Source organism: Petaurus breviceps, unplaced genomic scaffold, assembly GCF_028583685.1.
Source record: "Petaurus breviceps papuanus isolate PSGF00001 unplaced genomic scaffold, PetGlider_PUasm1.0 490, whole genome shotgun sequence".
Lineage (NCBI taxonomy): Eukaryota > Metazoa > Chordata > Mammalia > Diprotodontia > Petauridae > Petaurus > Petaurus breviceps.
Genome location: NW_027186352.1, coordinates 24,954,604 through 24,981,960, shown reverse-complemented (window position 1 = coordinate 24,981,960; position 27,357 = coordinate 24,954,604). Strand labels below are relative to the sequence as shown.

General features: G+C 42.3%; 1 protein-coding gene across 1 annotated transcript in view; it reads left to right on the top strand.

Annotated features, from left to right (window-relative positions):
* Positions 1–8,990, top strand: part of RTKN2 (rhotekin 2) — a 107,267-nt gene extending 98,277 nt beyond the window's left edge. Inside the window, exon 12 of the mRNA XM_069101857.1 lies at positions 8,919–8,990. Within this exon, the coding sequence (XP_068957958.1) occupies positions 8,919–8,965 (47 nt within the window). The 3' untranslated portion in view covers positions 8,966–8,990. The remainder of the gene's footprint in view (positions 1–8,918) is intronic.
* Positions 8,991–27,357: the final 18,367 nt, after the last annotated feature.

Here is a 27,357-nt window from a genome sequence, read left to right as displayed (position 1 = left end):
GGGTATGTAACACAAAGTAATTTCAAGATGAAGACTGCTAATAACTAGCAACATAACAATAATTGCTAATAATAGCACTTATGTGGTTCTTTGTGTCTCTTGGCCATGGTAACAGCTGAGAATTATACCCAGGACTTTGGGCTCCAAGTTCAGTGCTTTTAACATTCTTCACAGCTCTCCCACTATACTGAATACATAAAGGAAAGGATGCTCAGTAATTATTCTGTTGGCTGGCTTGGAATAGGTAAGAAGGAATAGAAATACAGGAAAAATATAAATAACCTCAAGGAATTTCATGTCATCCAGAAAATCTGGGAGTTCTTCCATGTAATTCAGTGTAAAAAGCATATATTAAGAGCCTACTATATGCAAAGCATGATGCTACATGGAAGAGTTCTTTGCTCAAGGATCTTCAGTTCTACTGAGGGAGTACAACATGTAAAGAGATCATTAAAAACAAGGTAATTTAAGAAGGGAGACTTTAGTAACAAAGGTGGGGGAGAGCAACCAAAGAAGCCTTCCTGGAGGCAGGGAGAGAAGGCTCCTTTGAGAGCAGTGATTTCTGTAATATCCCTGATAGTGATTCAGTCTCTGCTTGAACTCTTTTAGGGATGGAGCCCATTCCATGTGGGGGCTGCGCTAAGGGTTAGGAAATCTTTCTTTTATTGCTCCAAACTTAAATGAACCTTCCCTCCATTGTTTTTGGTTTGTGGTTCTTCTCTCTAGGGCAAAGCAGAGCAAGTTTCAGTCCTTTTCAACATGAAAATCCCACAAATACTTGAAGACAGTGGTCACAAGCTCCTTAAACTTTTCTGCAATAAATATCCCCAGTTTATTTTTTAAAGTTTCTTTGTATTATTAACCACACTTATTCACAACCATGAACATTTCAATATACAAAGAACATGAAACTGACCTTTTGATGTAGACAGTTTTTTTATCATATAAAATTGACACGGTAGTAACAAAATTGCCCTGTTTGTGTCATCTTCTGAATAGCCTATCATTTTCTTTAGTGTATTTTAAAAATGTTTTCTTTAAATTCCTTTTTTTTATCCCTAATCTTACTCACTAATTCACTCATCCCCCAAATAGAGATCCTCGTTGTAAGTCACATCACACTCAGAACAAATCAGACCGTTGACCCTGTTTGAAACATGCACATCTCCTTCTTGACCTCGTGTATCACTTCTCTGACAAGAGGTTGAGGCATATATCATCAATATCATCATCAAGCCTTTGAAGTCATGTCTGATCATGGCACCATCAGGGTTCTCTAGTCTTCCAAAGTGGTCTTCCCCCGCATTCTTGGAGTCTTCATATAAATTGTGTTCCTAGTTCAGTATGCTTCACTTGGCATCCATTTATGAGCAAACTGCAATCATGTTGGACTTTATGTGACCCCCATTGATGTTGTCCATGGGGTTTTCTTGGCAAAGATACTAGAGTGGCTTGCCATTTCCTTCTCCAGTGTCCCCATTTTACAGATAAGGAACTGAGGCAAATACAGGTTAAATGCCCAGGGTCCCACAGTAAGTGTCTAAGACCAGATTTAAACTCAGTATATCCACTACACTACTTATAAGCAGGTACTATGCTTAAAACAGTTGTTTTCCTGATTTTTTTCCCAGGCATTCGTGATTCCCTACCTCTCCCCCATTACTTTGTATTTATTTTTGCATTGACTTATCTGTTTGTTTACTTAAAAGTTTATTTCTTCCTGAATGATGGGGAGATGATTTTTCATTCTCAGATGATAATGGGACTAACTAGAGTTTGAAGCTCTTGCCCCGGTCAAGATACCATTAGAAAAAAACGTTGCCTATAATCATGAAAATGTTTCTTTTGCTAATTTACATTTGGATGGTTTGTATATTTCCAGTTCAGCTGCTGGTTTGTTGATACAGTAAATGTGCATTAGGGGGTAAAGAGGGGGTGATTATACATATGCTTTGGCATTGAAAACCCAGGTCTTAATCAGCAGGATAAATTAGAGGAAAAAACCAACCCCAAATATTGTCTGATTCTACTAATGTGAAGAAAACTTTCATGGTCTCTTGTTTAAATAATATTTAAACTAGGGTGAAATTATTTTCAAGGTAGAAGAGACCTTGTAGGACAAGCTAGGCCACTTCATTTTATGAACGAGAAAAAACCAAGGCCCAAATAAATGAAATTATCAAATGTTCAGAATCATAGATTTAGCTGAAAGGGACCTTAGGAACCATAGAGTTCAACCTTCATTTTACAAAGGCCCAGAGAGGGTGATTTGTACTTAAGGTACAGTTAATAAGTAATAGAGTTAGAACACAAACCCAAAGCTTTTTACTACAAATCCAGTGCCCTTCCCCAAACACTGAACCAACGCCTAAAATATCTTGAATTTTAATCAAGCACAAAGCTACTCTTATTTGACATTGGTTTGGTTTTGGACTTCAAAGTGGAGTGGAAGGTTTGGGAGAGGAATTGGTCCCTTTCTCCCTCCCCCATCAGCCTCACTGATAAAATTACATTAGGGAACAGGTACAAAGAAAAGTATTCATGTACAAAATGGAAAGTACAAAGATGTGTCTGTGCCCTACTATCCCTTACAAAGTGTGATGACATTTCCCATATGGAATTAGAGAAGTAATTTACCATTGGTTGACTATAAATCGACATCCTATCTGATATCTCTTAAAAAGCAAATTTACCAGTCCTAAGAGACAACTTTGCGCAATTACCCCTGAGTCTCTGCTAGAGGGAAGTATATGGGGGAAAGATTTATTTGATCTCCCCACCAAGTGGAGACACCATTCTCAAAGGGAAGCAGTTCCCTTCCATGAAAAGGGAAAGGCCATCAGGAATCTTTACTACTAGAGGAATGTCATCTTGGCCACATTTGCCACGTGTGTACCCTTGACTCCCAGGATACTCTATATATGTGCCCCTTCTTCCCATTGATACTATGTATATTTGTGAGAGAGGTTTACAGAGGAAATATTTTGTAGCTTCTGTTTGTCATATTCCATTTTAGGAAATACCTTTGCTTTGAGCTAATTACATCTACTGGCTAACTATCAAGGGTAAATACACTGATGGGGGCTTTTAAACTATAGTTTTAGGAAAACCTGCTCAAAGAGTATCTTTGAACCTGAAATAGAAGCCATCCTTTGGGGACACAATTTAAATATGAGAACAAGTTAAGGGGTAGCTTCTGAAAGGAGTCTTGCAATAGCTAAAGATGTCACAGTGTAGCTTCTAAGGATAATCAGAAAATTAAAATGAATCTGTCATAAAAATCTTCTTTTTAATAACAAGTGTCAACATATGAAAGTATTAGCTGCATCTGGTAAAAAAAACGCAATAAGGCAAAATCAAACGTAAGAGTGAAAATTCAAACATACTCCTAGGTACTAAAGCCTTTAATTAAGGCAAAGTATATGTTGTTGTTTTTTCCTTTTTAAATAACAGACGCTTAGCCTGGACAATCAATGTGCCACAAGCCCTTGATTTGTCAATTTTATGATTTTTCCTTCTGTTTTTAGGCTTCAGGCCTGACAGATACAATTACATTTTACTTTTATAGATGCAGGATCAAGGGTGATAAAAAGATAGAGCTCAAACTTATTTCCTTTACTGTCTCCATCCCACCTCATCATTTGGTGTGGAGCCAAGGAGACAAAGTTGGTTGGAAAGTGTGGTGGGCGGTTCCAGTGAACCCAGACCTGGAATCCAAGAAACTTGGACTTTTGCCCCATTTCTGCCCCTAACTCATTACATGACCTTGAGCCAATCACTTGTTCATTTTCTATCTCCGTTTTCCTTCTCTAGAAATGACAGATGAACTGCATTAGAGCTAGAAGGTTCCTTCTAGCTCTAATGGTCCATGCCTTTAATTTTTCCTATAATAAGGATGCTAAAATTGGCTACTCCCCACCCCCTTCCACCCCCTGAACGTTCCCAGACCAGCATGGATTTTGCATTTATCTGCATCATTCCTCTTTTCGATTAGCATGGACAGACAAGAGTGGTTCCTAAGAAGGAATCTTTTATCGAACAGAGATCAGTTTGTACTAAGCCTGACTGAAAGTGTAATTCACAACACATGGGCTGTTCGATCAGAAAAGACTACTTAATTATTCATATCAGATTAAATAGTCTCTCAAGGGCTGGTTTTGGACATTCTTAAGCCTCATACACTTCTAGGAAGACATGCAATTTTTAAACTTCTCACACTTTGTTTTTAAGTCTCAACATTACAGGATAGAGTAAAAAATAATTCACCCTTTCACTAGTCCTAGTAATTCAGAGAAGGGGGTGTGTAGAGAATGAATGAGGCCACCTTCACCTCATTTCCTTGCTGGCTAGATTTAAGTCACATTCTTGAGCCGAAGTCTCATTTTCCAAAGAAAACATCTATCTCGGAGAACCAATATCTTAAGTGGGAATGTTCCAACTGTCCAAATGGAGATTACCAAAACAAACATTTGTTTCCCTAGCAAGTGTTTTCACACAAAAGCATTTGATTGGAGTGCCGCAGAAAACAAACATTTGCTTTAGGCAGTTAAGGCAGCCAAAAGTTCTTGCAGAAAAATTTTCACAAGCTGGCGGGCATCCCTCCTCTGCCGTGAGCTTTCCCATTGTCCAAGACCACTTGGGAAGCCAGTGGCCAGCTAGCGGAAGGAGCCATTTGCAAAACTCTGAGGCTGTTAAGACAGCTTGAGGATTTTCAAGATGTGTTCTCAGGAAAAATAAAAATAAAAAATGAAGGACACGTTGTGGTTCAGATGCTGCTCTGCTAGGAATTAAGTTCCCCTCTTCCCAATGCTTTATTTACCAATATAAACTCAGCCTTGGTGTAATTATAAAACCAAAATTCTTATGAAAGTTCACAAAGGCAACTACACATAAATGCATATTTACACAGTTCTGAAGACATTATTTATGCAACGGACCATGAGAGTTCATTATATAAATAGAACTTTAGACTGTATTTAAGCCTGCTATTTACCCGGCCAAACAAAATCTGGCTTTTCTGTGTACATACATATTTGTAAGGGTGTCATTCTTTTCCAACACCACTGGATAGACATGGCTCACACACAGAAATCCAGTCATTTTCCATATTGTTTAAATGTCTTTGGAATGAATCAATATTTCTGAGGAAGTAATTTACTTAAATACTTGCTCTCTAAAGCGGGAGGAGATTGATCCTGAACTCCCACTTCAAAGATGGGGTTTCCTAGCAACTGGACCAAGATTGATTCTCTGACTGGTTCTGAGATGAATGAATGACAACCATGGCTGCCCTCACTTGAGAGGAGGCCACTGGGAGTTCTCCTAATGAATAACCAAAGAAAGATCCTTGGCCATATCAGTGGGATTGCTTGGAAGATTATATTTCTGGCTAAGTAGCCGATGAGTGCTTGTGAAGCACCTGCTGTATGCCAACTAGTCCTTACGGGAGGGCAGGAGATGCCCTGTCCTCAGGGCACTTCCAGTCTAGTTGGGGAGACAAATCGATCACATGTTAAATCATTAGTATTCAGAATTAAGCCACTGTGGACCATTGGAGTTGGACTGATGATAATAGTGGCATGGGGAACGCCCAGAGGATCTGGGAAAAAGAGGGTTCTAAGCCCAGAGCCCTATCCCTCACATTAGTGCAAGGAAGTTTAAATGAGGAGCCTTAGCTCTGGAGTAAGAGGACTTGGGTTCAAGTCCTTACTTGGCTCTTACCTGTGTGACCGTGGCAAGTTGTTCAACCTCTTGGGGTCTCGGCTACCACCTCTGGGAAATGGAAAAGCTGAACTAAATGCTCCTTGAGGTTTCTTCTAGCTTGGATCTTTGCCTTAATTGTCTCACTTTACACTGATGTGTGGTAAAGAAACAGGATGTCTTCTTCGAGCAAAGAGGATTGATGTTGGCTCCCTATAGCATGAAGGTTTGGATAAGTGGAGAGGAGAGAGAAAAGAGGAAAGGGCATCATAAGCAGGAGGAACAGCATGGGCGAAAGCATGGAAGTAGGAAGAAGGCCTGTCTTAGAATGTCAGAACCAGAAGGAATTTAGAGAAGATTCTGTTTAACCCTTTCCTTCATTTATCCACTTGATTTTATGTAGTGCAGTGTCTAAGACCACTTGTCCTGAAGCCAAGGGACTTGGGTTTGGGGCCCACTTCTAAGCACCAGCTGCACAATTGTGTACTGGCATCCAGGAGGCCTGTGTTCTAGCCTTAGTTACATTTGCATGCATGTGTATATGTATGCATACATATGTACACAATATCTACAGGTGTACACACATGTGTATACATGTTTGTATACACGCACAGAAACATACATGTGTGTATATTGTGTTTTTATATATATACATATATACTTGCTATGTGACCTCAGGTAAGCCACTTACCTTGTCTAGGTCTGTTTCCTCATGTGTAAAATGAGCAAATTAGGCTAGATTTGTATCTTGGACCCCTTTGGCAGTCTGCTGAGATCTAGTCACCACTTCTTTTTTGAAATGTATAACATGGAATATATACAATCATAAAGAAAATCAATTACATTGAAATGTAGTTTTCAAAATACAGTCAATCCTCAACTTTCATGGGGATGATGGCCCAAGAAAATGACACAGATAGTCAACAGCCTCTAATGCTGATACATTGAACTTGCAGAAAATAGGTTAGATTCCCACCATCATCAAAAACTGTAATCTTTCACTAGCGATGGCTGAAAATACTCTTTTCTGCATAGAATTCTTTCTAACCAAATATTAATTCTGATAATACAATTAATAGAATCAACAATATTAATTTATAATAATTATTAATACAACAATAATTATTAATAATAATATAATTCTGTTAAACTTTCCGGAGTGGATTCATGAATACTTTTATAAATGTTTTCCTTCTTTTTGCAAATATAACGAATCATCAATTCGTTAACTCCAAACTCAAAGCCGACAGCAGCTGCAGACATTCCCTAACACCTTTGTTTCCTCACTAAACCACATCAGTGACTTAGCACACGGGCTGGGAGCCCAGAGGACTTGCACTGTCCTTTGAGGGCATAATTGCAGCACAAAACTTGAGTTTTCTAGAACAATGAAAATAGGCAACACATGCACGAGAAATTCTTTCCTCTACAATGGCAAGGCGAATGAGACCAGTGAAGCACCTAGTAGGAAGCCAACTGCTCTATAAAATTGTGGTCATTGGGCCTCTCCATTCTTCTCTATGGTGCATAGCTGCTGTGTGGTTGCCAAGCTGAAAGTGAAAATGAGGCTACTAACAGAATCACCAAATGCTGGAAGTGCTAACATTAAAACTGCGAATGGTGAAGATTGACTATATTTAAAAGCCAAGTTCACAGACTCCAGAGAAGCAACCCTTGGGCTAGATAATCTATAAAGTATTTTCCAGGTGAAATCTATAAATGCAACTGTGGAATTGTGGAAAAGCACTGGATTTGAAATAACAAAGTCTCAGTTCAATCTCCCACCTCCAGGCCTTTGCCCAAGTCATTCCCTATATCTGAAATGTACTCTCCCCAATCCTTTCAGTAGAATGTAAGGTCCTTGAGGGCAGGGGCTGTTTGGTGCTTGTCTTTGTCTCCCTTTGCATAAGCCACTTGATAAATACATAGTTAATCATTGATTTCTCCTTCCTATTCAGGGAAGATTGTTGCCCATACAGCCCAGCTGAGGTCAAGGTCTAAGATATCTGTCATCTACCTCATCCCCCTCGTCCAATTTAATTCAGTAAACATTTATTTTGCACCAACTATTTGTAATATCACACTAGCACAGAGGATTCCAAGATAAAAAAAAACTTACAATCCCTGCCCTTAAGTTTATAACCAGCTGAGGGGAGGTGTCCACAAATGAGTTTAATACAAAGCAGGGAGTGAGTGGGTAAATGACACATTCAGACAAAATACTCTACTGAAATTTCAGGAGGGAGAACCCTTTGGAGAAGAATCAGGTAAGGCTTTTTCAAAGGTAAGAGGATGGTAAGGGGGCTACAGGGGAGTACATTCTGGACTTGGAGTCAGGAAGAGGAGTTTGCCTCTCACGTTGGACACTTATTACAGATCTGAAATTGGTTAAGTTATTAAGCCTTTCTGAGACTCAGTTTCGTGGTCTATAAAGTGGGGATAATTGAATGATTTCCCTTAATAAGTACAAGAACCCTGGGATCACGGGTCCTCCTTTCAGCCCAGCCGTCATCTGGGGAAAGAGGGAGCAGCTATGCCCTCCTGACCAGCACTCACAGGGGTTAAGCCTGGCAGTGCAATTGCTTGCATCACTGTGACTGCTTAACAAATGAAGGGGAGAAGCACTTATTAAGTACCTACTATATGCTGGGTGCTATGCTAAGCATGTTGCAAATGTTTTCTCATGTGATCCTCACTACAGCCCTGAGATACTACTGAGATACTACTACTATTATTGTTATTTTACATTTGAGGAAACTGAAGCAGCCAGCAGGTAAGTGATTTACATGGGTCATGTAGTTAGTGGTGTCTAAGTCCAGATTTGAACTCAGGTCTTTCTGACTCCAAGCCCAGTGCTCACAGCTTCTTTTAAAATTAATGAATGTTGGGGCAGCTGTGAATAGAGCACTGGCCCTGGAGTCAGGAGGACCTGAGTTCAAATCCAGCCTCAGATACTTAACACTTATAGCTGTGTGACCTTGGGCAAGTCACTTAACCCCAATTGCCCAATTGCTTTGCCTTCCCCCTCCAAAAAGAAAAAAAAATTAATGAATGGTACTGAGTTTAGTTAAGTGCAGCCATGTCCCTATTAGTGCAAATAAAAAATCCTATAAAGTGGTTGCATTATTCAAATTCCATTGGGCTGGAACCAATGACCACAGTTTACATAATTCTGACTTTGAATAGTGCAAATTCAAATGCATGTGTTTACTTCATAGGATTCACATTCCCCTGTATCAGGACCTACCTATGGACTTGCCTGTAATCACCCGGCTCGGAAGGGTTAAAGGTGAGATGTGAATTCTGTGTTCCTGAGTCCCAAACCAGTGTGATTTCCACTGTGCCACACTGTCCCTGTGGGTGCCAGACATTGTCGGGATGATCTGGGGATCAAATCCGGGCTCAGATACTCAGCACCACACCCAAAAATAACTGGCCGTGTAACCTTGAGCAAGTTACTTAACCCCAATTGCTTAGGGGCGGCCAAGTGGCTCAGCGAGTAAGAGCACCGGCTCCAGTGTCGGGATGACCTGGGTTCAAATCCAGGCTCAGACACTTAGCACCCACCCAGAAATAACTGGCCATGTAACGTTGAGCAAGTTACTTAACCCCAATTGCTTAGGGGAAGCCAGGTGGCTCAGCGAGTGTCAGGATGACCTGGGGATCGAATCCGGGCTCAGACACTTAGCACCACACCCAGAAATAACTGGATGTGTAACCTTGAGCAACTTACTTAACCCTGATTGCTTTAAAAAAAAAGTGATAGTGACTGTCATTTGGATGGCATTTGAAAGTTTGCAAAGCACTTTATCAACATTAGCTGGAGTTTCATTGTGAAGTTTTTGCCACAGGGGTAGTTATCCTCATTCTATACATTGAGCCCCAGAGAGCTGCCTGTGCTCACATAGCTAATAAGTGTCAGAGTCTGGGCTTGAACCCAGATCTTTACGATTCCAGGTCACCCAGATTTGAGGATAAACATCATTTGTTGTTGTTCAGGTGTTTTCAGTTATATCTGATTCTTTATGACCCCATGTGGGTCTTTTTGGATCCTAGAGTGGTTTGTCATTATCCTCTTGCAGTTCATTTTACAGATGGGGAAACTGAGGCAGACAGCGGTAAGTGAGTTGCCCAGGATCACACAGTCTTCCTGAGTCTTCCTGACTCCAGGCCTGGAGCTGTCCACTGAACTCTCTAGCTGCCTAAACATCGCCTATCATGTACTTTTTCCTTTGACTTCATGATTCCCACCATGAATCTAGGCCCTCAGTCCCAAATCAAATTGAACAATTACAGAATCTCAATTTTTCCAAGAGAAATAAGCTTGGGAAATGGCCAGTGGAAATTTCTGCTTTAATTAGCCCCATTGGGGAGTAGATGTCATTCCTTGATTGTCCCATGATTCTATAAGAGGCAACACAATGGAAAATTAGTAAAAGCTTAGGGTAGTCCTTCCCACTCAAAGAATTCCCAAATAAGGCTAAAATCTGCTAAAATCTAAGGCTAAAAACTGCCCTTGGATCAAGGTAGTGGGATATTTATGTCATTGATGGGGTCAGCATTTGCTACCACTAATGAGTGCTGAATCCAGAGATCATGGCCCAAACCTTAATGCCCACTTGGGAAACTATCTCCTTGGGTTAACTAAATTTTCTGGCTATCTCAGGGTTTAACTGTAAACTTTTCCCCCATTAAATAGCGTTGGACCTTGGAACTTCAGAGGCCATCTAATCCAATCTCCTTATTTTATAGATGAGGAAACTGAGGCCCAAGAGCCCACAGAGCCTTGGCCAAGGTCACCCAAGTAGTCAGTGTCTCAGGAGCCAGTCGGCTTCTTTTCTCCCATGCCTTCTTTTTCACCCCAGTTCTCGAGTCCATCAAAACACCCATCCTCCCACATAGTGAGCACTGATATGACTTTGGGCAAGCCTCAGTTTCTTTATTTGTGAATTGAACAGGTTAGACTAGATGTGCTGAAGGTGAGGTGCCTTATACTAACAGATCTATCATCCTCTGCCTCCATGGCTAATGATATTTCCATGACACTGCTTCTTCTAGGGACTCTTAGAGATTTGTGCTATCGTGTACCAGACCTCAGGGAATGCTGCTCAACAGTGTTGCAATGAGGATGCAGCAATCTGGGTTTCTGCATTTCCTGCAGGGTGCTGAAATTTAGGGGCCACTGGCAGCCCTTGCATTTCAGAAACAACTGAGTTTAGAATCTACTTAGTAAAAAATTTAACAGTAGAAGCTAGCCAGTGGGGTTTGCTTACTTCTTCCCTAGTCACATCTCCATTCATGAGGAATGACCTCCCTCTCCAACTGAGTTTCTTATAAAAGCTTATTGTGAGGGAGTGGGCTTCAATGCCTCTTGCCTTAGGACACAAGCATGGCTAGTTACAATTCTGTTCCCCAATATTCAAGTGGATTGTGATAGCGTTAAGTGAGAAAGCTCTTGGAAGATGCACATGGCCCATCCATGCCTGCCCATTCTATGTGACTCATGTCCGTATTCTTCCAAAAGTTTGCCACAGAAGGTCTGCACATTGTCCTGAGGACCCTCCTTGATTTCTCTTCCCATCCCCCACCTTCAAAAACTCACCATGCCTTCCAAAATCTCTTATGAATAATTTCTGAACCATTCTTTCTCACCCTCTTTCTCTTCTGCTCCACCTTTCTTCCCTCTGTGTGTGTGTGTGTGTGTGTGTGTGTGTGTGTGTGTGTGTGGTCCCTCTTTCTGTCTCATTTTATGTAGGGCAGAATAATGAACTTGGGCAACTTACTTAATCTTGTTTGCCTCAGTTTTCTCATCTGTAAAATGAGCTGGAGAAGAAAATATCAAAGTACTCCAGTATCTTTGTCAAGAAAACCCCAAATGGGACCATGGACAGTTGTATACAACTGAAACAACTGAACAACAAAAAAGGATGGGGGGGGGTGGGTAGAGGGCAGTCCTTGGAATGAGGAAGACTTGGGTTCAAATCATGCCTCTGATTAGTCAGCCCGCTGATATGCCCAAGGGGCCAAGTTACTTGATTTGTCAATGCCAGAGGCAATTAAGACCATAGATTATGGATGAATTGCAAGTTGTAGAGAGATCTCTCTATCCTGATAAAATTTCAGACCCAGACCTTCCCTCTCCATTCCATTATTTCCATACATATCCATTTAACTCACAAGAAAACACACTGTAATTGATTTTTCTATTTTACAAATTAAAATGTAGTGTGGATTCGTAACATTCCTCTCGTGGATAGAGTGGATTTCTCCCTCCAGCATCCCCCAAAGAAATTGCTGCTGCCATTTTCTTTCTTCTTGTCTGAGGCTGTTACTGACTTTGGGCCACGCAGATATTTTTTTTACCCCAAAATAGCTGCACACAGCCTTCTCTGCTTCGTTTCTTTCCTTCCTCGACCACTTCCTGCGCCTCTTAGAACAGCCCCAAGGCTCATATTTCTCTTCTGCCTCCTAGCTCTTTGCAAAAAGTACACCAAACCTTCTCATACTATGGGCTTCCCATTCTATAGATGGAGAATGAAATATTCCATGATATGGCCTGGATGGTATAATGACCAGTGACAAGAGAGTACATGAGACTAGTCTTCAGCCCCATCCAAAACCTGAAGGGTCTGTGATTCTGTGAAACCTATTCTAAATATACACACAGATAATGAATGGATAGATCACTAGGTAAAAAGATGAGGAAATGAAAAATGACTGCCCGCCCTATAGAGACAGCAATAACTGTGTGTGTGTTGGGGGGGGGGGGGGGGGGGGGGGTGCATATACACAAACGCATGTGGGTAGGAAAGCATCTTGGTGAATATCTCTAACTCTATGTATATATTATATCTAAAAATAACTTTGCATATATAACTTTATATATATATAGCCATGTATCTATAAACATCTACAAAGTTACTGCCTTCCTATATGTATAATATATATATATATATAGTGAAATCCTATAAATGAAGACATATATACACACACACGCAAAGGTGCTGCTCTCTCTCCTCTCTCTCTCTCTGTCTCTCTCTCTCTCCTTCCCTCTCTCACTCCCTCCCTCTCTCTCTTTCCCTCTCTCTGTCTCTCTCTCTGTCTCTCTCTCTCTCTGTCTCTGTCTCTCTGTCTCTCTCTCTCTCTGTCTCTCTCTCTCTCTGTCTGTCTGTCTCTGTCTCTCCCACCCCATCCACATATACACACACAGGGTACTCACTCTCTGTCTCTGTCTCTCTCTCTCTCTCTACACACACACACACACACACACACACACACACAAGTAGATGTGTATATGTATGTATATATGCACACACAGAGAGGGCAGTAACTTTGTGTGTGTGCACACGCATTTGCACCTGCCATGTGTAGTGGGTGAGATAGAAGAATACAACCCTAAACTTAAAGGCCTTAGAACTTCTCCTTGTCACTGGATAGCTAGCTAACTGATGTCTCCATCACAAAGGAAGAGCTTCAGATGATTAAGTGGGTCCATTTGTTAAAAATATTAAAACCTAACACCTTTTGATTAGTTTGTGAGAACAATTGACATCAGGGAAGGTAGAATTTACTAGTCAAAATTCAACAAAAATTTCAGCCCACTTGGTGGCTGAGATTGAAAAATGGCTATATCATGATTTTGTAAGCATCAACAATGCCATATTTTTTTTTTCTATTTGGATCAAAGAATCTTTGTGAGGTCTCTTTTCTCACTATGATAGCCACTAAAACTGAGGATTAAAATAAACTTAACTTTGACCCAGACCTCTGAATCACCACATCACAAAATGTTAAACCAAGACTTAAAAAAATAAAGCAATTCAAATCCTATTTGCACTAAAATATTATTTAAAATATCTAATAAACAAATTATCTAATTAATTATACTTTATTATTATTTGATTACTATAATGATTAGTAGTAATTATTAATAAGAATCTTGGTACACATTAGATGTAGGCTGGGAACCAGAATATCAAGGTTCAATTCCATCCCTTATGAACCATGAAGCCCTAAGTAAGTCACTTTGGCACCATTTGACTCAGTTTCCCATGTATAAAAACAGGAGGGCTGGGGCTGGGCTTGGGGGTACTGCTGGGGAGGCTAAGGCTGGCAGGAAGGCTTGAGGGAATTCTAAGAGAAGAATCTCGACACACAGAAGGACCAGCCCACCAATTAACTTAAAGGGTAAAGATCTTCTAGTACTAATCCTGTGGGCAGGCCTTCAGGGCTATATGCAAGAGGGGTCCAGGAAGGTTTGGCCCTAACAACAACCACTCTGTGTGGACTGAGCTAGAAGAAGCCTCCGATTCAACTTAATAAATGTCTATCAACCCCCAGAATATGGGTTAGTGGACAGAGCTGGGTTTGGCATCAGGAGATGTGAATTTGGATCACCCTTTTCTATTTACTACTAGCTATGTGACCCTGGGCAACTTGCTCGGGCTCCATTCTCTAAGGCTGTAGGCTTAGTGGGGAGGGTGGAGCCTTGCTCAGGCCTCCTTAGCCTTGTACATAGTTGTTTGCATTGAGAGCAGGTTTAGCAAAGTGCCTGACAACACACAGTGGGTGTTTAATAAACGCTTATTGGCTTGACCTGCACTGGTACGGGTAATTCCCTCATCTGGAAGTGCCTTGAATTGATGACATCATACATCCAGTCTCTATGCTCACTCCCATGTTAAAATAGGGCTACAAACTCCTCGTGGGTCAAACCCATTTTCTGTGTATCTACCATGACGATGAGCCCAGAGGGGATGCATAGTAGGTGTTACACCTCTGCTCTGGTTTCCCCTCTGCCTTGATTAGGCCCAACTCAAAGAGAAAATGCACTCCCCTGATCAGCTGAAGCCCCTGGGGCAGCCAAGGGCAGTCATAAATGGCCCTTGGAGAGGTGCAGGGTCCAAGTGCAGAGCTTCAGGGACTCCTAATTGGAGACACGCTCTCACCAGTGTAGCTCCCAGTGGGAGGTTGCCCTGGATTAGTGGAAGTTCAATGTCATTATCTTCTAATGATGGGAAGGTGGCCTTGGTCTAAGGGGTGTGGAGAAGATGAATTCAGTTCCCAGAGGGAGAATCCCACGTTTCACAATTAAGTACTTCATGAAGCAGGAAAAATAGCATCCTTTTGTACTGTATATTGTTAAATGCTCGCTATGGCTAGACTCTCAGTGAATCTCAGGGCCGGAAATTCAGGCCCTGGATGAGGCAATGGAGTGGGTGTGGACAGAAGCCAGTCAGAAGATCGGCGTTTGGCTCTCTACCTCACTAGCCGTGAAGCCTTCAGTCACTTTGGATCCATGTTCCTCCGTTTCCCCATCTATAAAAAGAAGAGGGCTGGGACTGGGCTTGTGGTGCTGGGAGGGGAAGGCTAAGGCTGGTGGGAAGGCTGGAGGGAATTCTAAGCTGTAGGATGGCTGAAGCTTAGATCAAAAGTCTACACTGAGTCTGGTCCCAATCTCCTGAGCCTCCAGGAGGGGAAGGAAAGTGGGGAGGAACCAGTGCAGCTCAGAAACCAAGTTTGTGAGCCTGGCAGTAGCAGAGAAAGAGACTCCATGGATGGCCCAATCTGGGCAAATATGGAGACCCTATCTTTGAAAAACAAACAAGGGACAACTTTACCTCCCCCACTTACAGTAAGTGATCAGATGCCCCATCAGTCCTTTAATAAGCCTTAGACGAAATGTGGAAAAGGCAATGAACTCGATGAGTTCCTATAAGCTTTGTTGGATAAACCAGGAAATTTGGCCACACGCAAGAGATCATCTTCTTAAGCAAGCTAAGAAGGAATTCATAGCAGCAGCTAGAGGCAGCAGCATGCTGGGCTGGTTCCCCATAGGGGGTGCTGAGCGGGGGCAGAGAAGAGAGACTCTGATGAAGGCCATGGGCTCTTCAGGAACCCAAGCAGGCAGAAGGAAGTCCTGAGGAGTCAGCTCTTTCCCCAAGTACCCCTCCCAGGCCCATCTGTCCACAGACACTAGAGCACTTCTCATGCTTCCTACCTGTGTGAGGAGCAGGGAGGTGAGGTGAAGTGCTGGCTGAGATTTGAACTCCTGATTCTAGAACCATTGCCATTGCCCCTCCTTGAGCAGCTGCTTCTGCAGATGATCTCTGGGTTTCCTTCTGGCTCCCACACTCAATGAGCACATGCCCCAAGAGCTTCACCAATCCAAGGGAACAACTAGCTTCCTCTAGCAGCAGTGTGGCGGCCAGCAGCAAGGACCAGACCCTGGCTCTGAACTCTCTCATGTGACTTTCCCACAGCATCTTTTGCATCTGGTCCCTCTTCTAAACCACCACAGCTACTGTCTGGTTTGGGGTCCTCCAGGCTTGTCTGTGGTTACCATAGTACCTGGCACACAGTTGGCTCTAATTTAATGTGGTTGACTTGACTGGACCAGGAATGTGACCTGGGCCATCATGATAATGTCCTCACTGATTTCCCATCCTCTGCTCTCTCTACTCTCCAGTCAGACATACCTGAAACAGCTGAACAGGAATGACATTCTTATTTGATCTTCATAATCCCTCTGGGAGGTATGCTCATTATTGTCCCCATTTTACAGATGAGGAAACTGCATTGGAGACCTTCAGACTTGGAATCAAGAAAACCTGAATTCCATTTCCTTCCCCAGCTCATTTTACAGATGAGGAAACTGAGACAAAGTAAAGTGACTTGCCCAGGGTCACACAGCTAATGTCTGAAAAGAGATTTGAACTCAGTTTTTTCTGACTTTTAGGCCCAATGTTCTATCCACTGTGTTACCTAGCTGAGACCTTTAATCCAAATGGCCCTTGCAATGATTAATTATTGGGTCTTACAGTACAAGACTGGAGCAACCAGGGGGTGCCAGAGTACATACCTAGAGCACTGGACCTGAAGTCAGGAAGACTCACCTTACTGAGTTCAAATCTGCCCTCAGACGCTTACTAGCTGTGTGACCCTGGGCAAGTCATTTTACACTGTTTGCTTCCGTTTTCTCATCTGTAAAATGAGCTGGAGAAGGAAATGGCACACCCCTCCATTATCTTTGCCAAGAAAATCCCAAATGGGGTCACAAAGAGTAGGACACAACTGAAACGACTGACTAAGAACGTTCTTCTTTGATCCTCATAATTACCCTGGGAGGTAGGTGCCTTTATTGTCCCCATCGTACAGATGGGGAAGCTGACTTGTCCAGTGAGACATGGCTAGATCAGGATTGGGATTCAGGTTTTCCTGACTCCAAGTCTAAAGTTCTGTTCACGGAGTCCCCTCTCTGCTTCCACATTCCCTAATGGACTTTTAGATGAAATGACATGGGAAGGATGCTGAGCCTGGCGTGTGTCCTTCATGTTATCCCCTGCTTCCTATTCCTGATCTTGCATTCTAGATCTGAGGGAGGAAAGACTTCATTAAGAAGGACACTTTTAGGCCCACCCATGACAGCAAAGCCCGAGGCCACAGAATATCAAGAACAATAGCTATGTCAACCTTAACTAGCCCAGGTCATTGTCCCAGCTCATTGTCACAACCAACCAACTGACTAGACCAGCTGGCTTTTCTCTGAAAATTCTCTAACTAATAATGCACCAATTCCCTGTGGCTCTGCTCGTGAGAAAAGCCCAGAGAAAGTGGTAAAAGCCCACCAGAAAGGATAGGGAGGTGCTGGCTCTTAATGAACATAAGTTCCTCTGAGCCTGGGACTCATTCTCGATTTGTCACCACCTTTTTCCATCTAACTCGAGCGGGGATCCGTTCCTGATCCACTCCCCTCTATGTGCTGATGTGAAGATGGAGATCAGGGAATGTCTTCTATGTTCTCATCTTACGTCATAGACGGAAACACATAGACATGGACACACACAGACAGACAGACACAGACGTAGATATAGACACAGCTGCAGACAAGGACACAGACCCAGACCCAGGCACAGGCATGGCTCTAGACACAGATAGACATAGAAATAGGCCTTTAGAGTTGGCACAGTGTCCCCGAGTGTCCTGCCTGCACAGGTGACAATCTCTGGGACTTAGTTTTGGTTTCTACAGGAGAAAGTCCTCCCCATGCAGCCAAGCTGCTGGTGAGCTTCACAGGTCCCCAGATGACAGACTCACTGGCAACCTTCCTAGGTGCCCATATTGGAATCCTTCTAATTCGGTAGGATCTGATGGAGGTGACATTCTGCTAGTGCAGCCTCCTAGAAGCTGGGGTCTCTGCCATGCTACACTGAAGAAGAAGCCCTCCAGAGGAGCAAAACCAAACTCAGCCGAAAGACTCTCGGAGGACAAGACTGGGGAAAGTCATAGAATCTGGAAAGGTGGTGAGAACTCCAAACTAGGGTAGGGAAGGAAGTGAAGCAGTCAGTCCTTCAGACCAAGGGTCATAAAGAGAATTCTAATCCCCCAAGGTCTCTTCAACCAAGTATAATATTAGAGAGGGGGAGAGGGGAGGAAACTCTATACCTACCACAGAGGAATCTCTGTCTCATCTACTGTCTAGATCCTGGACCCAACAACACACAAAAGAAATAGTTTTTTCTGTGTCTCTTTTACTGACTTCCTTCTTTGTCCAATGGCATAAAGAGCAGCTTGGCATCTTGGAAAAAACATTATATTTAGAGGCAAACCAATCCTATCACTGCTAGTGTGACCTTGGATGAGTCCTTTTCCTTCTTTGAGCCTTACTTTCTTCATCTGGAAAATAAGGGGATTGGGCAAGATGATCTCTAAGGATTTCTCTGAGGTAGCTGGTGGCAAAGTGGGTAGGAAGCCTGAATTTAGAATCAGGAAGACATGAGTTTAAATCTAGCCTCAGACACTTACCAGCTGTGTGACCCTGGGGAGGTCACTTACTTGCTGCCTGCCCAGTTTCCTTATCTGTAAAATGGAGATAATAGTAGCAGCTACCTTGAGAGGATCAAACAAAACCTATGTAGAGAGTTTTGCAAACCCCAAAAGGCTAAAGAAATGTTAGCTATTATTACTACTCTAAAGGTCCCTACTAGCTCTAGAGTCTAGATTTTCTCTTTGTGACTTAATATTTTGGTATGGAGGTCAGACTTGGCCACCATCCACCAGCTGCTGATATTATTTGTGTGACTTTGGGCAAGATATACCTTCTCTGGGCCTCAGTTTCCTCATCTATAAAAGTAAGTCATCGGCCTAGATGTCCCTTGAGATCCTAAATTTATGACCTGATGATCATATGCTCCTATGACATCAATTATACCTAGCCTCCTAGCAGGCTCAGCTCCTTCTCCCTAATCCTGCTTTATATTCCAAGTTCTGGAATGATAACACCATTCAAGTAAGATCTCTCCTGTACAGAATTGGCAGAAATCACTGCTAGAAAACTCGACAAAGGCCCTGGTTCCATAATTGGTTCTAACATTTCCAAACTTGGCTAGAAAAAAGCCCATTTCTATTCCATCTTTGGGATCCTTTCCTGCTGATTTAGAGGCCCTGGACATAGGCATTCTCTCCAACATGGGAGAATTACTCTCATTCCGTACTTAGCTTTTTAAAGAACGGCAGATTCTGAGAATTTTTAAAGAACTTAAAAAGCCATTTTTTTCAGTGATTTCATTTCACACACACATACAAAAATCGTTTGTGCTTTGGGTTATAAAAGTCATGTCTGCAGCAATCTGAATGTTCCAGCTAAACCAAATGGAATTGAGTTTATTTACAAAGGCCTTCATTTCACTGGCCCTGCCAAAGTATTGTATTCTCATTCTTTACGTAAAACACTAGATGGAGTGCACAACATTTTCTTAAAATAAAAAATTCTTTCCATTAGCGCAATCTAAGCAGACAGCCCCAACTGGCTTTTGAGAATACAAACACAAAGACTACCGTAAGGGTTTCAGAAGGAATCAACCTTGGAATTCTTGCTTGAATTAGATTTGTTTGGAGTGCTTACAAAGAACTGTGGGAAGTGAAACTTTGGGGGTAGGGTTTTCTCCTGCCTGGAGACTGGGAATTACAGATTCACTTCTGTTGTGAGGAGGGTCCATGTTTTCATTAATCAATCAATTAAGTTTGACATCTGTAGAAGCTTCCAGATGCATCCCTAAAGTGGAATGGGCTGCCCTGGGAGGCTGTGGGTTTCCTCTTTCTAGAGGTCTTCAAACAGAGGCCAGATGACAGTGATGCAACATGGTCCCTTCCAGTTGGCAAATTCTATAGATTCCATGGCCACCTCCTACAGGAAGCCTTCCCTGATCTTGGTACAATGGAAAGAAAACTGTCTCTGGAGTCAGAGAGCGGAGTTCATCCCGCCTCTGATTATGATGTAAATCCTTTAGTGTTCCTGGGCTTCAGTATCCCCAGCTGTAAAACAAGGAGTTTAGATTAGGTGATCTCTGAGGGTCCTTCTAGGGCTAGAATTGTGCTGCTCTCAACTCCCCTTCAATGACCTTTCTCAGACCTCCTGTATCATTTTGTTTTGAACTGCCTTTCTACATTAGAACATTAAACATGTTTGTGTCTTATGCCCTTATTGGACTCCAGGCTCCATGTTGTATCTCGGCCATTATCTGGCATAGTTCTCGGCATGTAGGTTTGTTGAATGAATGAATGTTGAGCCATGCTATGTGTTCAACACTGCACTATGTACTGTGAAGAACAAAGAAATAAATAAAATTCAACAAATATTTGTTATACGATGTGCCAGGCTCTGTACTTGGGGCTAGGGAGACTTAACTGGACACAGGTTGTACATTGCCAGTAGAATGCTAATCCTTGAGGATGGCAGTGGTTTCACTTTTGCCTTTATAATCCCATCACCTGGTACAGTGATTTGTAGGCATTTAATTTAGGTGAAAAAGAAGAAATGAGTGAGAATATCCATTGACCCTGACTGTCAACGTTCATGGTGTGAAACCATAACCACAGTGAGAAGGTCAGAGAGCCTAGAAACTGTCTCAGTCAGAAAACAGGATTTCCTTGCTAGGTGAAGAGACATGGCAGGTTTGACAAGCGTCACTTCCCCCACCCTAGGAGCTCAAGTGACTCCCCATTGCCTCTAGAAATAAAGTGAAACTCCTGTTAGATATTGAAAATATTTCATAGTCTGGCTCCATCTTCCTTTTCTAGGCTTCTTAGACATTTCCCCCTTTTCCACAGTTTATATTCTAGCCAGCCTAACCTGTTTGCTGTTTCTCATTCTTGATGGGACAGATGGTTCCCCATACCTGGAATGGGCTGTCTCTTCCCCCGATCCTCAGTTTCCTTCAAACTCTCTCAAGTTTTTTTCCCTACATGAACCCCTTCGGGTTGTCCCAGTTACTCATGTCCCCCACTCCAAATGATTTCTCATTGACTTTTAATTAGCTTTTTGAGGGCAAGGACTGTTCTTGAAAAACAATATGAAAGATTATAATAGAAATTTACAAGAAGTATCATCTAACAAAAGGATAGAAAGCAGGGGAAGGAAAATTACTCTATAGAAAACTTGGCTTGAGATCCCACTAAGACGAATCATCCTGAGAACATTTACATTAAACTGAAAGAAAAATATATGTGAGATGGAACAGATTTTCTGGCATTTCTAGAACTATTTATTATCCCTGATGATGGCACAAAGGGGCTAGTGGTAGAAGAGCTTTGGATTTGTAGTCAGAGAAGCTGAGTCTAAAGAGGTCTGCTCTTTGTAACCTATGTGACCTTGGCAAAACTACTTTCTCCAGCCCTCAGTTTCCTCATTTGCTAAATGACAGAATTTGGTGTAGGACGCTTTCCTGTAACAGGGGAAATACAGGTTGCCCTCCTGCTTCTCCTTTGTTTTTCCATGTTTTTCTGAATTCTTTATACTTGTCATTTCTTATATTTATATATACTGACATTCCATTGCCTTCATATATCAAAATTTGTGCAGCAGGATTTGAACCCAGACGTCCAATTCCAGATTTTTCCCCCCAACACACCATCAGTAAGTCAGTCGATAAATATTTAATTAAGAAACTACTGTGTGCCAAGTACTGTGCAAAAGAAAGTCCCTGCCTTCGAGTAACTCATGATCTCATGAGGAAGAGGGCAGAATAACTAATATGTACAAAGCAGTTGCTTCCCCGGGATCACGTATGTGAAGCACCTTGCTACCTTAGAGCTCCACCTGAAGCCAGCTGGTCTTTGTCATTGTGCTATTTGGCACTGCTCAGACCCTGCCTCCAGCCACGCCTTGAGGAAGGGTTTTTGGACAGTTAAGACACAGCATAGTGTCTGAGAGCAGAGGACTCAGTCACTGGATCAAGGCAAGTCCTGGAGTCAGGTTTCTGTGACTTCCCTGTCTTCCCTGGGAGCTGGTTCTGAGGCTGGGCAGGGCCTGCAGATCAGGGAGGTGCAGAGGATAATGGGAAGGAAACTGGATTTGGAGGCAGGAGAGAATCAGGCTCAAGTCTCAGCTCTGAAACTAGTAGCTCCCTGACTTTCTGATCTCAGGAACCCTTTATGTGCTTAAAATTATCAAAGACTTCAAAGGACATTTGGTCATGTGGGACACACACACACACGTTGGGTGAACACACATGTGTGTATATGCACATAGAAATGTGCATAGACATGTGTGTATATATGTACACATATATACATATACATACACGCTGAACCATTGGCTCTCTATGGGGAAAACAAGTAGGCAGGACATACTTTTAAATTTAATCTGCATTGTTAATATTTTCTCCACCACTTTCTTAAGTCTTGACAATTAACAAAACAACAAATCTAGCTTTGATCTATAGCATTTGTCAATTTCTGAGGTGGTGATGCTCTCACTGAAAATTTAACAATTGGCTTTCCATGGGAGAGCCAGTCTAAGCTGGCTTCAGCACAGCCCTGGCTATATCTATTGATCTATACTCTAGTAGAAATGGAAACATCTTAGTATGATGATGAAAATAGTTTTGACCTTGAGGACCCCTTGAAAGGCTTTGGTGACCTGCAGGGGACCCCAGACCATACTTTGAAAACTGATGCCCCAGACCTTTCTGAGACTTGATTTCCGCATATGTAAATTGGGAACAATGATGCTGGAGCCCCAATTTCCTTATTTATAAAATAGTGGTGATTATAGAGCCTGCCTGGTAGGGTTATTGTGAGGATCAAATGAGATAGTCTATGAAGTCACTCTGCAGATTTTAAAGGGTTCTAGGAAGGGGAACTATGGCTATTATTCTCCATTTGGATAAGATTATATTATATCCTGAATGGTGTGCTGTTAGCTAGCTAGGTGGTAGAGAAATGGGGGAGGGAGAGAGGGAGAGAGGGACAGGCAGTGAGAAAGAGACAGAGACAGAAAGAGGAAAGGAGAGGAAGAGAGAGAGACAGAGACAGACAGAGAAAGACAGAGAGAGAAAAGGAGAGGAAGAGACAGAGATAGAGAGAGACACAGAGAGAGAGGAGAGGGAGAGACAGAGACAGACAGAGATAGAGAGAGAGAAGGAGAGAAAGGAAGAGAGAGAGACAGAGAGGAGAGGGAGGGACAGACAGAGACAGACAGAGATAGAGAAGGAGATAGAGAGACAGAGAGAGATGCAGACAGGGAGACAAACAGAATGATAGACACACATACAGACAGACTGATAGAGATAAATAGAATGGTAGAGGTAGATGATATAGTTAGACAGACAGACATGGATGGACAGATGGACGGACGGACAGATGGATGATTAACGCTCATTCTGTCAGGTGCTATGGCGCTGTTTCTTTGATGACATCAGAAGTTCCTTAAGGGTTGGTTCTATGTTTTATATTCCTATTGTATCTTCTCTCTACCTTTCCGTATCCATCACGCGTGCACGTGCAGACACACACACACACACAAACCCCTCTGCCGGACTGTATTAAGTCACAAACCATAGCTGGAAAGGACCAGAGATCATTTAGTTCAATTCCATTATTTATTAAATAAAGAAACTGAGTCCCAGAGAAGTTAACTGACTTGCCCAAGGTCATATAGGCAATATGTGGCTGAGGCAGGATTCAAACCCAGGTCCTGTTGACTTGTAATACCCTTCTCTTTCTGTTAGGTGTCAGTGCCTCCCTTGGCACCTGTTGGATGAATCCTAGTCAAACAGCACGAAGTCCTCATTTCTCTGTCAACCCCTTGCTACCAGGAGCACCTGTCAGAGAAAGGGGAGGCCAGGAGTGCACAGGCAGTGAGAGCCCTCCACTGCTGCTTCCCAAACAGGGGCCCTGCACCCCGCTGGTCACATGGTCACACATTGTGCTCTACAGAGTTGGCGTGTTGGTGCAGATCGATTCAGAGGCTGCATTGACACAGGGCAGGTACAAGTTCAGCTCCCCTGCCCTGAGATGAAGCAGGGTGTGGAGAGAGACAAAAGGCAAATGTCTCCCCTCGATCTGTTTTTGTCATCTCTCTTTTATCTAGACAGAGGAAATGCTTCACAAAATCATAGCTGTGTTCTTGAAGACCCATTCCCCTTTGGTTTCTGGGACCCAGCTCCCAGAAGGTCTGCTCTTGTCCAGGGCCAGCCTTGGGTCTAGCAGGACCCACTCACCCGTGTGCTAGCTAGAGGGAGTCGAGTCAGCTGGGCTCCTGAGTGGTGCGGTAGATAGAGCTAGGCCTGGAGTCAGGAAGATCTGGGTTCAAATGTGACCTCAGATACTTACTAGCTGTGTGACCCTGGACAAGTCCCTTGGCCTCTGTATGCCCCATTCCCTCATCTGCAATGTGGGGGCAACAATAGTGTTGACTTGAAGATCAAATGAGATATTTGTACAGCTCTTAGAATGGTGCCTGGTACAGAGCAGACTCTTAATAAATTCCTCTTTTCTTTCCTTCATCTTTGAACCTCAGTTTTCTCATCTGAAAAATGGAAATAATCCTACTTGCAGCACCTCTGTTACAGAGGTACTGTGAAGAAAGTGCTTTGGAGCCCTTGCCAAGAAGTATGAGGTGTGAGTTACTGTTATTTCTTATTATCCAGAACTTCAGAGTGGGGCGATGGTACTGAACCAGGCTACCAGAGAGCCAGACTAATTCTGTTCCCGAGCTCTCCACCCTGAAGCCTCATGTAACTTTCTTTTCCAAAACATGGCTTGGTTTGAAGCAGCATCTGAGAGATGCTGGAAAAGCCTTCCCTTCTCCCATATGGTTACAGCAATAACAATGCTTGTAATAACAGGAATTTAAGATTTGTAAAACACCTCACAAAAATGACCTGGGGAAGGCAGTGTGGTACAATGGTAAGCTCATTGGCTCTGGAATCAGAGGCCCTGGCTTCACGCCCCATTTCTAACACCATACGACCTTGAGCCACTCACGCTCTCTGGGACTCAGTTTCCTCATTTGTAAAACAAGGGGGTTGTGCTTGATCATCTCTGAGGCCCCTTTCGGCTCTCCATTCATGATCCTATAGAACTATTTGTTCCTCCCAGAATTCATGGAAGGTGGGTCCTCCAGGTGAGAGAAGGGAGGGGACCTGTCCAAGGTCACAAAATTCAACAATTTGGGGTCCTGGGATTCAGGCATCCTCACTTCCAGTCCCCTACAGTATTAATTTTATTATATCACCTCTATGAGAAAAAATAATCCCCAATATTTTGAATCCTTCATACATGGATTAAGTGGACTGCCCAAGGTCACATCTTGAGCTAGAACAGAGCCCATAAAAGTCATTCCTGACCTTTCTACAGTGCTTTATACCATTGGAGATTTCCAGTAATATTGTGAGGTAGGAGGTAGAGACATTATTATCCCCATTTTACAGACAGGGAAACTGAGGCCCAGAGAGCTGAACTGACTTGCCTAGGGTCACACAGGCATGAGGCCTCAAATCGAGATTCAAACCTATTGCTTCCTGACTTTAAGGCCCATGAGCTTTTCATGGTTTCTTCTCAATGACCTCTATCATAGGACCTGAAATCCAACCATTTGAAATCTTTTCCTTAGGCTAAGACACTGCCCTATCCTGGCATCCCTTTTTCAAATGTAGATTATTCTGTGAAGTGTAACAGAATAAGCATTCATATATTCACTTTACCATCTTAGAATTCTTAACTGCTTTGTCAGAAGCTTCCCTTCTGAAACAATTAACTGGCAAAAGTACCCCAGGGGAGGGTGAGAGCCCATTTTGAAGCATGTTTAGGGATGGCAAGATTTAGTCTGAAAGGGACTTTAAAGCTTCCATCATCTCATGAAACAGAGGAGGGAACCCAGTCTTGGGGAACTGAAGTGACCCCCGAGGTCCCACAGATAAGAAGGGGCAGAATAAAGATTGGAACCCCACTCTGCTTTCTCCCTTAGCATGTGTTATCCCTAATCCCTTTCATCCTTCTTTGTATTTGAGTAGGCTTCCATGGAAAATAGTAGGTTCCCTCTCACTAAAAAAGACTGTGTTGGTGTCATTGAGGGACTTCTTAGTCAAGTATAGGTCTAACCAGCTGGCCTCTGAGGTCCTTCTGTGGGTGTGCTGGTAAAACTTTAACAACCAGATCTCTGAGGATATAAGTCATGCACATAACATACTTAATCTGCATCATTGATATTTCTCCATGAGTTTCTTAAGTCTGACCAACTGAAAAATAAATCAAACAGCGGCAGGGGGTCTTCAGCAAGACCCTGAGCCCTCACACAGGAAACTTGGAACAATGGACCACTTCAGGAGCAGAGCCCAACCTTTACATAAAATAAAAGTCATGACATAAGGAGAAAAAATGAGAAAAAACAAACAAACAAACAAAAAACCTGACCATAGAAAGTTACTATTAAGATGGGAGGATAAAGGCACAAACTCAGAAGAGCACAACAATGTTGAAGTATCTACATGTAAAACCTCAAAGAAAAATGCTAATTGGTCTCAGGCCCCAAAAAAGAACTCCTGGAAGAGAGCTCAAAAAGAATTTTTAAAATGAAGCAAAAAAGGTAGAAGAAAAAATGGGAAAGGAAATTAGAGTAATGCAAGAGAATCATGAAAAGACAGTCAACAAATTGGTAAAGGAAACACAAAAAAATAGAAGGAAATGTAGCAAAATTCACCTAAGAAAACAACTCCTTAAAAATTAATTGGCTAAATGAAAAAGGAATTACAAAAGCTCACCAAAGAAAATAATTCCTGAAAACTTAGAATCGCGCAAATAAAAGTTAATGGTTTCATGAGACATCAAGAAACAATAAAAAAAATCAAAAGAATGAAAAAAATAGAAGAAAATTTGAAATTTCTCATAGGAAAAGCAACTGATTTGGAATAGAGATAAAGGACAGATAATTTAAGAATTATTGGACTGCCTAAAAGTCATAATCAAAAAAAGAGCCTGTATATCCTATATCAAGAAATTGTCAAGGAGAACTGCTCTGATATTCTAGAACCAAAGGGTAAAATAGAAATTGAAAAAATCCACTGATCCCTCCTGAAAGAGATCCAAAATGAATCTCCAAAGAATATTATAGCCAAACACCAGAGCTCTCAAACCAAGGAGAAAATACTGCACAGGGCTAGAAAGAAATAATTCAAATATCATGGAACCACAGTCAGGATTACATAGGATATTGCAGCTTCTATAGTAAAGTATCAGAGGGCTTGGAATATGATATACCAGAAGGCAAAGGAGTTAGGATTACAACCAAGAATCACCTAGTCAATGAAACAGAGGATAATCCTTCAGGAGAAGAATGGATATTGAATGAAATAGAAGACTTTCAAGCATTCTTGATGA